This window comes from Echinops telfairi, unplaced genomic scaffold (assembly GCF_000313985.2).
Source record: "Echinops telfairi isolate 266 unplaced genomic scaffold, ASM31398v2 ScPeMD7_18;HRSCAF=68, whole genome shotgun sequence".
Classification (NCBI taxonomy): Eukaryota; Metazoa; Chordata; class Mammalia; order Afrosoricida; family Tenrecidae; genus Echinops; species Echinops telfairi.
In genome coordinates, this window is record NW_022103915.1 from 56,423,435 (window position 1) to 56,436,161 (window position 12,727).

At 35.7% G+C, this 12,727-nt stretch overlaps 1 protein-coding gene across 1 annotated transcript in view; it reads left to right on the plus strand.

Moving 5' to 3' along the window:
- Positions 1 to 12,518, plus strand: part of MAP4K5 (mitogen-activated protein kinase kinase kinase kinase 5) — a 124,296-nt gene extending 111,778 nt beyond the window's left edge. The window contains exons 28-31 of the mRNA XM_045288008.1: positions 3,338 to 3,430; positions 6,440 to 6,510; positions 10,272 to 10,327; positions 10,903 to 12,518. Coding sequence (XP_045143943.1) covers positions 3,338 to 3,430; positions 6,440 to 6,510; positions 10,272 to 10,327; positions 10,903 to 10,990 — 308 coding nt within the window. The 3' untranslated portion in view covers positions 10,991 to 12,518. The remainder of the gene's footprint in view (positions 1 to 3,337; positions 3,431 to 6,439; positions 6,511 to 10,271; positions 10,328 to 10,902) is intronic.
- Positions 12,519 to 12,727: the final 209 nt, after the last annotated feature.

The following is a 12,727-nucleotide window of genomic DNA, read 5'->3' on the forward strand; positions in this document are numbered from 1 at the left end:
CAATGAATGTACAAATGCGCTTTACACAATTGATGTGTGTATGGATTGTGATAAGAGTTGTATGAGCCCCTAATAAAATGATTAAAAAAAAAAAGGAATGGTTTCTCGGGCAATGAATGTACAAATGTGCTTTACACAATTGGTGTTTGTATGGATTGTGATAAGAGTTATATGAGCCCCTAATAATATAATAAAATTAAATGATTTAAAATTTTATTTAATTAATTTAATTTAATTTTTTTTTTAAAGAATGGCTTCCCATAATTTCAGGGTAAATGTTTGCATAAAATTATATCATCTCATACTTCATTAAAATTAATGAAGAATAGAAGGTTATCCTATTAAGGTCACTTACAAATTACCCTTACAAATAACATGAGCTTTAAGAAAATCATGAGAATGAAATTCTGATGTTCTTATGAATTTGATACTTGTACCTCTTGGTTTCTGGTTTTGATTATTTTGACAGAGAGAAGGGGTATTATGACTAGCAATAAAAGCTATACTGTGAACAGTAGAGGCAAAAAGATGCTTTAATGACAAGTATTCTAGGTGTCATTTCAGTTTTCTCAATAAAGCCCTCTGATTCTCTTCTCTTCATTTTATTTTTTAATTGTTAGGCATGCCCATCGGTGTTCAGGGTTACTTCCTGTATCGTTCTAATACTGATTTTATACCTATGTCTTTGAAGAAGAGTCAAAAGTCTTGCTACTGGGGTTCCAGTTCATCTGTAAATATGCTTGTTCTAAACAAAAGCCTGCTTAAACATGTCTCTGTGATGAGTGGATAGCTGTAGGCAGGTTCTTTCAGTAACTCATTTGTCTCAGTCTCATTAGAGTGCTTTCCCCAAAATATGGGGCTTTTGCATGTTATGGCGGCAGCAAGATTTTTGCGGTTAGGATTAATACCAAATTTTAAATAAAATTCAAGTGGTCATCTTCCCAAATCATGGAAGCTTTACAGCAAGTTATGAGAGTGCTGCCCCACAGATGAATTTAAGGCAATTTAACGTGGATTTAAAGGTAGAGAAAGCCTCAAAGATGAGCCAAGAGAGCAAAGACCACCAACCCTGACAAATGAAGAAACTGTCACTGAAGTATGGAAACTGGTGCAAGAAAAATGTAGAATTGTCATTGCTACAGTAGCAACTGGAATGAGGATATCATATGGTTTACCATTTTTAATTTGAAGAGAGTTGCTTGGCCAAAGCAAGCTTTTAGCTTGATGAGTGCTAGAAATGTTCTTCTTTCCATCCGTGTTATAAACAAGACGAAAGGTACTGAAGATTATTTTGTGGAGCACATTGTAACTTGGTATGAGTCTTGGGCTTACCACGTGATCCAGAGAGCAAGTCAAAACAATGGCTTCCAAGTGAGAATCTCCTGGGCCAGTTAAGTTCAAGGCAGAGAGGTCAGAACAGAGAGGTATGATGACTGTTTGGGGGATCCCAAGGGATAGTCTTGATAGATTCTCTCAAAGGACACAGTATGATCACAAGATCTTATTATGAAGAGTCTTAGGAAAGTTGAAAACTGCATTGTAAGTAAAAAGCAGAAGTTACACTGAGCATTTTCCCTCCCATATGACAGTGCTCACTCTTGGAGGGCAGTGAGAGCTGTCCTAGGGTACTGTATGTACTTGTGTATAAGTCAAGTCTTTCAGCACATTTTTATGCACCTTTTGTGGTAAAATTCAGTGCGTCGGCTGATATTCGGGTCAGCTTATACTCAAGTATATACACTGGGGTTTTCTTGGGGGGATGGAGAACCTTACCCCATCCACCCTCCAGCCCAGATCTTCCCCTTTTAGACTATGTTTTGTTTCACAAACTCAAAGAACATTTAAAAGGAACACAATTTGAATCCCAAGTTGTGAAATTGGAAAATGTTTTGTTTTGGACATTTTTGCCACAATTAAAAAATAATAATTACATGTTCTAGAATTGACTGGTGATTCAAAATGTTCTAGAATTGACTGGTGATAATTGTGGTACTAGTCTTGATATGATTGATTTATTGAATTGTATGACATTTGGATAAAGTGTGCTAATAAAACTGTCCAAAAAATTGTATGGACCTATATGGATGACATGTTAAAAAAAATAGATATTTTTGTGTTTTTTTTTTAAAAGTTCTTTGATTTTTTTTAAAAAGTAATATGTTTGGATACCTCATTTTATGAAGGGTTCTCTAGTAGACTTATTTTATAAAATCAAAAATCCTGTAATATTACAGATGAGTAAACCAAAACCCACAATGTTTTATACGTATCTCTTCTTTAGGTACTTTTGATTCTCTGAATAATAATAAGATTGAAATGGTACTGTGTGACTGATTAATTCTCCTTTTATATAAATAACTAGAAAGTTAATACTGATTAGTCATATATTTTAGATTTTAAAATAATATATTTAGATTTTTTAACCTTTTATGTTAAATCCTTAAGTACTTTTTTATTACTTTCTGAATCATCAAGGAAAAGTAATGTGTAGCTTTCATTTGAGTATTATAGATAAATTTGAGAATATATACAAATTATTTCAAAACCTTTGAGTAAATGGACCTCTCCCCTAGTTATTCAAGGTAAATGAAACATTGTTTCTTGAGATTTCTGTTTTTTCAGGGGGGCAACAACTGATTTCAGTTGTTGTTAGCTATACTGCTTATAAATTGGTTTCAGTCCGCAACAATAGAAATGAGTCTGCACAAACATGGTAGTAGAAAAGGAGAAAGCAATGCGAACGAGAAAACCTCTTCAAGTCAGAGCTAAGATAAATGGACTGAGAGGAAGTGGAATGATCTATGTACATTCGTTATCCTCAAGTGTATGTCTAGAAAAATTGTGACCCATGGGGTAATATTTCTCTTCCTTGTAAACTATTGTAGGATAGTACTCATATTAATTAAAGTTACAAATTACTATAAATATTATTCACCATATTTGTACATTTTATAAGGATAGAGTCAACCTGTATTGCAAAATATTTGAGCACTAAATTAGCCTATTTTTAAAAATTGTACTTTTAAAAAGATGAGAATATATTCAATAGATACAACATTAAAAAAAGGACTAATAGCAGTAGAATAAATAAAAGTAGAAAAAAATTATAGCACTAAATAGCAGTGCCATTTAGCAAAAGAAGCACTTTGATAGTACATCCTTTAAAACCTATAAATGGCAGCTTTTCATTGACCATATTTAACTCAAGAATGAAACTTTATTTAAAATATTGTTTGATACTCATGTGATACCCATGTATCAAGTTACATTTGTTTTAGCTGGTTTGCATTTTGGATTTTAATTTTTTGTTTTATGTTTCTTTTGTTCCTTTTAAAAGAATTTGTAAAAATTGTAAATCTACAAGGAAAACTGAAATCAAGTAAAAAACTGGCCTCTGAGCTAAGTTTCGATTTTCGCATTGAATCTGTAGGTAAGTCTCAACTTTTTATTAATGAGTTTGGAATGCCTGCTCTAATGTTTATTTGATATTTAGGTTTATCTAGACCAGCACTGTCTAATAGAAGTTCTGTTATGATAGAAATGTTATTTAAGTATACGCTGCAATATGGTCACCATTAATTGTACTTGAAAATTTGCTAGTGTTACATTTACATTTTAATATTTTAACTGTAAAAAATAACTGCATGTAGCTACTGGTTAATCCATGCAAGCCTAAACCATAATAAATCTTTTAATAAATTTAATTTCCTGAATACTTAAAACTTGAAGTAAGTCTTTTTTTTTAAAGTTTTGCCCATTATTCCCTTTGCTGCATCAAGTGAATTATACTTCTCCAAGCTCTTTCCAAATCATGAAGGTATTTGTGTGGCATGATTAACAATGTTAGGTGAACTCCAATTCGTTGGTGTGAGAGATACTCATGGTTATTGTTTTTGGTTATTGTTTTTAGGTCATCTTACATAGAAATAACTATCTTCCCACATATCTTGAAGATTAATATGTCATTTTAGTATCTTTCCTTGTCAATAAGTATTTTACAATATAATATTTATTGGTTATGATTAAAAGACTGCATATTTTCATTGCTTGTGACTCATTGATTATATGTCAGTAACTACTTCCCCCAAGGGTTATAGAACTTATGAATATATATATGTGTATATGTACATATATACACATATATATATCTTGACTGGGCACATTTTTTTCAATTACCATATACCGTAAGTAAAAGAATAGTTAAAATGTGAGGCATCAACTAAGTCCACATTGAAGAAGCACACTAACTGGTGTAAGCCAAGGATTGTAAATAATAAAACCCAAATCCGAAAAAGAGAATGGTATCAGAACCTGAATTGTGAACAGCCTGCTTGCAGAAGTCTGGATGACAGTGAAGCCCAAAATCCATATGCAGGGTCCACACATGACTTAAGCCTCCCGAGAATCCCCTCTGATCATCGTTGCGGGGTATGAGTAGCCTTGTTATCAGACAGAGAACATTGTAACGTCAATTATGGCAGACATAGCTAAGTTAAAAGATAATATCATTTGATCTCCCTTTTGACCCAATTTAAAGTTGTTTAAGTTTTGGGGTTTGTTTGTTTGTTTGTTTGTTTGTTTGTTTATTTTCTGAAGTGGAGGGGAAATATATGTGGATTAAGCCTCCAGTGAACCGTTTCTGACATAGACCAGGAATGTGTGAATAGTCTTGCTGTCACACAGAGAGCATTGGAAAGTGAATTATTGCAGAAGCAGTTATGTTAAAATCGAACACCTTATCATTTGAACTCCCTTTTGATCCAGTTTAAATTTTTTCTGGTTTTTAGTATTTTCTGCTTTCTTTTTTATTGAGATTTTTATCTGTTTTACTTTACTATTGTTGTTTGAGTATTTGTTTGTTTTTCAGTGCTTTTCTGTATATGAAATCCAGGATAGGTAAATCTACAGAGACAGTAACTGGATTAAAGGTTCTTTGTGGGTCTGGCAGAGGAGGTTGTAGGGGAGTTAGTAACGACAAACACAAGAATGAAAATGTTCTAAAACTGATTGTGTACAGCTCTTCTTGATGTGATTGGACTATTGAATTGTGTGATACATGAATTACATTCCAATAAAACTGTTAAAAAATAAAACAAAGATGACAGTTTTTATTTGCGTATATGAAAAATGTATGGGTTTTACAATTAAATACATATATTTTCTAAAGCAGGTTTCTCAGGTTTACAAAGTTGTTTTAATTGTTCTCAACTGAACATGCAATGTATGCTCGCGCTTCTGTAGAACATCTTAAAAAAACTGTGTGCTTATGAGTAGGAAACCTGATTTATTGAAGCAGAAGCGTAATTTTTCTGTAGATACTAACTTAAAAGACATTTTGAAACTAGCCCCCTTCTTTAGTATTTAGTACTGTGCCTAGATGTAGTATGGTAATGAGGTTTAAAAGGCCCACTGACATTTGACATGTTCGGGGAAGAGCAGCCGCCCTTTGTTCCTGCTCGTCTGGACTGTAAACGACCTCTTCATATGTGCCCGAGTCTTGGAGGCTGATTTAATAGCCCCACAAAACTTTGTTCTCTCAGGCTACCAGCCCTCTTTGCCAGTGAACCATGAAATACCCACAAGGATCCTCCTGAGTCAGTGGTTCTCAACCTCCCTCATGCCACAACCCTTTAATACAACTCCTCCTGTTGTGGTGACCCCCAACCATAAAATTATTCTCGTTGCTACTTCATCACTATAATTTTGCTATTGTTATGAATTGTGTGACACCCCCCCAAGGGGTCGTGACCCACAGGTTGAGAGCCACTGCTCTAAGTTGAAAATCCATTTAAATCAACTCTTAAAAAATGACCAATAGCTAGTATTTTTGTTTACAGCAGTTAAACTTAAGTGATTTGTCATTGTAAAATACTCCATTTTTATTGAGTTAAATTGTTTCCAGAATATTCTTAAATTTTTTTATAGATTTGATGTAAAAATTGGCTCACCAATCATAAGTATTTGGTATGTGATTAAATTTTGAACTATCGGACAGTTTTGTTATTTTTAATTTTATACTAGAAAAAATGTGAGCATAAGATTCTTTCTTTATTGGATACTTATGAATTTTTGACAGTTTTTAAATAGTCATGTTTAAAATATTTTTAAAATTGCATATGGCTTTGTAATTTCACCTAACCCCTGTAAAAAAAAAAATTTTCCCAGTGTATGATTAAAATGCTGATATCCCACATATCAGAAGTTAACTGATGTCTACTTAAGTATCGTTGAAAATTTGTGTAACCTACTTTAATAAATTACTTGAGTTTATGCATAACTTTTGTTACAAAAATGTTGGAACAAAATAGTTTAGAGAGTGGAATTTTTAGCCCAGTTGCTTCAATCAACTTACATTATGTCACATGCATTAAAACAGTTAGGGCAATGCATAGTTAATGAGTGTGCTGTCTTTTCATTGCACTTATTCCTTTCCCTTTAGTGTGCCTTCAGGACAGTGTGCTGGCCTTCTGGAAGCATGGAATGCAGGGGAAAAGCTTCAAGTCAGATGAGGTGAGGTTTCCCACCCTCCATCGATTCCTGCTACAACATGCTATCTACTGAGTGTTCGCTTTTGGTATTTTCTCTCGGAGCCTGCATTTCTGTGTGGAGTCCCCTTCATATTTATGAACTAATAGAGCAAAAGAGTCCTGTTTTCCTTCTAAATTCTCATGGCCATAGGAATTGTAAAATAATGAGTTTATACAATTTAATCCTTTTATTTGTAGTTTGTAAACATGATGGCTAATCTTGATGAACATAAATATGTGATTCTTTTTCAGAATTCCATAGCCTTTTACATAAAATGTAGAGCTTTTTAGTTAAAATTCTAATTTTGTATGTATCAGACTACAGGCCTTAGGGGGAAATCGAAGAAAGTTTAGTGAATATTTATTGAGAGCTAACTATATGCAGTAAATGGTGTGGTGGGTTATGTATGGAGCTACTAACAGCAAGGTCAGTATTTTGAACCCACCAGCTATTCCGTGGGAGAAAGGTGAGGCTTTCTTCTCCATCGAGATTTATGTCTGCAGTCTCATAGGGTCATGTAAGTCAGAATTAACTGGGTGGCAGTGAGTTTGGTTTGGTTTTGTGAACTACATGTAAGAGGCTGTTAAAACACTAAAGCAGAATGAAATATAGCTATAAAATATTTAAACAATTACTGTATTCCAGGAACATTACAAATATTTGCTCATTTAAGGTTCAAAACAGCCCTTTGAGCTAGCACTGTCCCCATCTTCACTGACAGAGAGGGGTTCGTAACTTGCCTTAGTTGCACAGCTAGTTAAGTAAGAGTACTTAGTTTGAGGGATTTCACTTCCAGCATCACTCAACCTTAAATGATGAGTCTTAATATGGAAGAAATACTACTACTAATAATAAAAAAGAAAATACTAAGACATTTTCCATTTAAGTGAATACCTGTGTGATTCTTGTAGACCACATATTTGTGAATGTATTTTAAAGTTCAGAATCTTCTGTTTAAATCTACCTTTGGTTTTAGTGACACTCTTAATTATATTTAAATGAGTATGTCCACTTATTATTTTAATACAAGGAGTCCTGCTGGTGTTGTGGTTCCACATTGGGCTGCTGTGTGTCAGTGATTCAAAACCACCAGCAGTTGGAGGGCGAGATGGGCTCTGTACTCCTGTAAAGAGCTACAGTCTCAGAAACCCACAGGGGCAGTTGTACCTTGTCCTATAGGGGTCTCTATGAATCGGAATCTACTCGCTGGCAGTGAGAGAGAGTACACGGATACAGATTTAGAATGCTTTCAGGAGAAAAGAACATGAGGCCGCTGTCTTAGCACATATCAGTTCCAGTTATTGACCCAAATACCTGAATGGTATCAGATCTCAGCACTTGGAGGAAGTCTACTGTCCTACTTACTACCATAAAATTGTCCTTAAGTGCAGATTGGGGAGCAAGTGCAGATTGGGGAGCCAAAGCCCATCTGTAGGCAACTGGACATCCCCTTACAGAAGGATCGCAGGGAGGAGACAAGCTAGTCAGAGTGCAGTGTAGCAACGATGAAGCATACAACTTTCCTCTAGTTCTTAAATGCTCCCCACCCACCCACCCCCGCCCCCCACTATCATGATCCCAATTCTTCCTTACAAATCTGGCTAGACCAGCGGATGTACACTGGTACAGATAGGAACTGGAAACACAGGGAATCCAGAACAGATGATCCCTTCAGGACCAGTGCTGAGAGTGGCAATACTGGGTGGGATGGGCTGGAAAGGGGGAACCTATTACAAGGATCTACATAAAACCTCTTCCCTGGGGGATGGATAACAGAAAAGTGGGTGAAGGGAGACATAAGACAGTGTAAGACATGACAAAATAATAATAATTTATAAATTATCAATGGTTCATGAGAGGTGGGGTCGGGGAGGGAGGGGAAAAATGAGCTGATACCAAGTGCTCAAGTAGAAAGCAAATGTTTTGAGAATGATGATAGCAACAAATGTACAAATGTGCTTGACACAATGGATGGATGGATGGATGGATGGATGGATGGATTGTGATGAGTTGTACGAGCCCCCAATAAAATGATTTTTTAAAAATTGTCCTTAAATGCTCATTTTATCCTGTCACACCTGTAGTTATAATTCTGCAGAAGAAACCTATGGCTCATCAATAGCAGGTGTAAATCCAATATACCCTAATCATCTCTTTAAGGAGCCTGAGTGGCATAGTAGTGACACACTAGGCTGCCAACTGCAGTGTTACAAATACCTAGTGCTGATAAGCACTTCACTCTGCAAGCTAACCTCCTACCCAGAGGCACTCGGCTTTACTCACTGTGTGGGCTGGGAGCCGCTGCTGCCCTCGCTCTCCGTCCCACCACTTTCTCTCACAGGGATCTTGGATGAGCTTCACTCCTGGTGCTGCTTTCTGGCTCATCATGAGATTTTTTCTCCCGCTTCTGAGATGGCTCACTTTATACCAGCAGAATGGCAAAATTGGCCAATCCCCTCACAGTAGTCCCAATACACTTTATTTTCTTGCTCCCACACAGTCATTTGGTTAAAGTTACAAAGTCTATGAATAGCAGAGTTATACTCTGGGCAGTGATTGAGAGTGGTTTGGCAATTACTTAATGATGGAATTTGGTGTGGCCATCTTCCATTTTGTGATCGAATGTGCTCATCCTCCATTTTCCCATAATTCTGTTCAAGATCACCTAACAACCTGGTCTTTGAAACCTAACTAGGTTTGTAAGCAAGGAGTGGGTGTATTTATTGCATATCCTTATTGTCTTGCTTTAGGTTCTTCTTTATGTAAGTTTGAGAAAACAGAGTAGGAGGATCCCACAATGTACCCTTAGTGTCTCCCATACCTGTAATCTACATGTCTACCCCAAGCAAACCAGTGGGAACATAAGAGTACAGCGCCAGGCACCCCAGACATCTGCACTAATATAAAAGAGCAGGTCTTGACAGTGAGCCTTCATTTTCCCATCAATAATATGGAGATTATAAGACATGTACCAAAGAGTTCTTCCAAAGAAAATGCCTAACTGTTAGTCCGGGTTGACTAGAGAAACAAATTCATGGACACTAGTGTATAGAAGAAAGCTTTATATACAAGAGCAGTTGAATATTGTGAAAACATCTCAGCCCAGTCCAGATCAAGTCCATAAATCTGATCTTGGCCCATATGCCCAATACCAATTTATAAAGTCCTCTTCAGACTCAACAAAAGGCATGCAATGACACCGAGTGCAGGAAGATCGTAGGTCAGTGGGTGGGAAGTCTTACAGATCCAGTGGCATTGTAAGCATCGATCGCAGTGCTGGGTAGGGTCTCCACGTGCCTTCTCCGGCTCCAGAGGTCTGGTTCTATCAGCCTCTCTCCTTGTGTCTTCTCCACAGGGATGTCTCACAGGGAGTGAGCTGAGAGTCTCCTGCCTCCAAAGAGGAAATACAGGAGTTCCCAGAATCCTCAGGAGAAGGCCATTCCCACACAGAGGTCTCATTGGCTATATCCTGATTGACAGGCTAGACTCTTAATCCTCAAATTGACACTAGATTATGTGTCAATTTAATTACCACACTTACCCAGACTAGAGGTTGCATAAATGCATAAATGTTGATTCATTTCTGCTAGGCAGTCCAAAAAAACCTCCCTGAAATTAATTTCATTTGAGGAATTGAGTCTATAAAATTATTTACTCTGTTTAATAATTGCAATATTTCATTGTTTTTAAATTATGGAAGCAACATATAATAATCTATTAGTGACATGTATTTTCTTTCATAGGTCACCCAAGAGATTTCAGATGAAACAAGAGTTTTTCGCTTACTAGGATCCGACAGGTAATAGTTTGGTTGTTTTAGGTTAATTTGAAAAGAATTGAAAGATTGTGTGGTTTTATAAAAAAAGAAGAAGAAATATGTGGTTAAATATACTGCCACCCTTGCTTATGTTTCATTTTTTCCTCAAATACCTTGAAGAAGAGAACCTTGGTGCGGATCTCATAGAGTCCTGTTTTGTTCCCACCGCCCGTCTTCTGCCCTTTTATCTTGTACTCTAAATTCCTCCAGCATTGATGTTACCTTTTGTTGCATAAGTGAGTGAGCAAGTAGTTTTTTCACATAGATTAAGGTAATCAAATTGTCTTGAAATAGTTAGATTCTGTGCACTAATTCTTAAATCAATTGTATTTTTAAGCTATAAAATATAAAGCTGAATTTGACTATATAGGGGGCTTCAAAAAGTTCATGGAAAATGAAATTGAAAGATAATGGAATTGTTCCACTGTCATACATCTATGATCCTTAGATAATCTTATAAGACTACCATTATGTTCTTTCCTGGTTTAATGTTAGTTTTAAAGCATGCCGTTTCTGTTTTTACTCTTAAACAAACCTTTGTTTCGGTCTAATTGCAGGGTTGTCGTTTTGGAAAGTAGGCCAACAGAAAATCCTACTGCACACAGCAATCTCTACATCTTGGCTGGACATGAAAATAGTTACTAAGCAACAGAAACTGATCGCAAGTGAAAGGAAAATGAATATATTCCATATGAAAGCAAAGCATTTTAAAGAAATTTTGTACAAACTGCACCATGGTTTGCTTGAACTGTTATGGGTTATCTCAATGATCAGTACTTTAGGATAGAATTCAATATTTTCTATAGCTGGAAACAGCTATTCTATCTCTTGCCACTGTGTGGTGGTTATATCAGGTTTGCTTAATAAAAGCTAGTAGACAAATAGTCCTCTATTCAGTTCCAGGAAACACACAGTCTTTTTTTTTAAAAAAAAGTAATAATGTTTGTAACAAGGGTGCCATATTTTTAAATGACAAACTCATGATTATCTTCAGAGAAAGAAGTTTTGTGACAGTTTTCTCATTTTATACCATGCCCTTTTCCTTTGTAATGAACATAATTTGATAAAGAACTTCTCAAACAAAACTTTCATTTTTACATTGGCCATTCTGTATGTTTTTGTAAAATAGAATATTTAATCCTTATTTATTAATATCTTGCTGGAGTGGAATAATGTATCTAACTTTTAGGAAAGGAGGGTTGCAGCGCAGCTTAAAAATTTTTTAATGTATAAAGCGTTTGTTTACCTTTTAGGGGTAGTACTTCAATGGGTTCAAGTCAGTGTGTTTGGGGTTCAATACATACATGCAATTTTGTTTAACGAGTATTTTGTATTGTAGTTTGTGCAGAATTGCCTTAAAAGGAAGTTTCATGTTTTCAACTACAAATAGTTGTAGGAAGTAATACAGAAGATAATGACTATGGCTAAACTATTGAAGGGGATGTGTATGTCTGGGTGTGGCTATCATGTATGTACACTTGACAAGCAGTATAATTTACCTGTGATTTTTTTACATTAGGGATAATACATAAGAAGTTAATCTTCATATATATATATTATCATCCCTAATGTAGGAGGAAAAAAGCATTTAACTGTCCATGATATGTATTTTACTTATACTATGCCAGAGGGGATAAATAAATGTAAAGCAACTACACATGTAATCATGGGGTTTTCACATATGTAGTTATTCATATTGACTAGGCTTAAGGGAAAAGACTTTATATGAAATTGCATTCCTAAAGGGATAATATAAATAAGTATTATAAAAAAACAGTTTGAAAATAAAAAAGGATAAGGCCATTGGGGGGGGGGTTCTTTTGCTCTTGTTAGTGTTTAAAATTCAAGAGTCGTGTCCATGCCTGCTGTATGGGTTTACTGAATCTAGTTAGCTCTGAGATGGTAAACAGGATTAGCAAAAGTAATCTTCAGATTTATTCTGACCAGTTTCTTGAGAGAAAAACCGTAAAACTATATCTTTCAATTGTCAGCTGTTCTATACAATAGGTATTATCATCATCTCCATTTTCAGATAAGGAAATAGGGGGTTAGCAAAGTTAAGAGATGGAACTCAGTTCACACAGTGCGTGAGTAGATGAGCCAGACCTTGAGTCTCCGGACTATTCTTTTCTCTATGCAATATGCAAACAATAAAATGTTGTACAACTGCGAATGTTTAGGATTTCTTCTTAAAAATGCACATGTGATTCCACTGTGTGTGTGACTGTTTATTTTTGGTATGTTAAGCAGGATCCCAGAATGGAAGGACGCTGCATACAAATGATTGGGTGGGGGAGTCATATTCAAAACAGGGAATATTTACATGCTAGATACATAGATAACGACGGAACCCGAGCAGTCATATATCTTCATGGTCCAGTG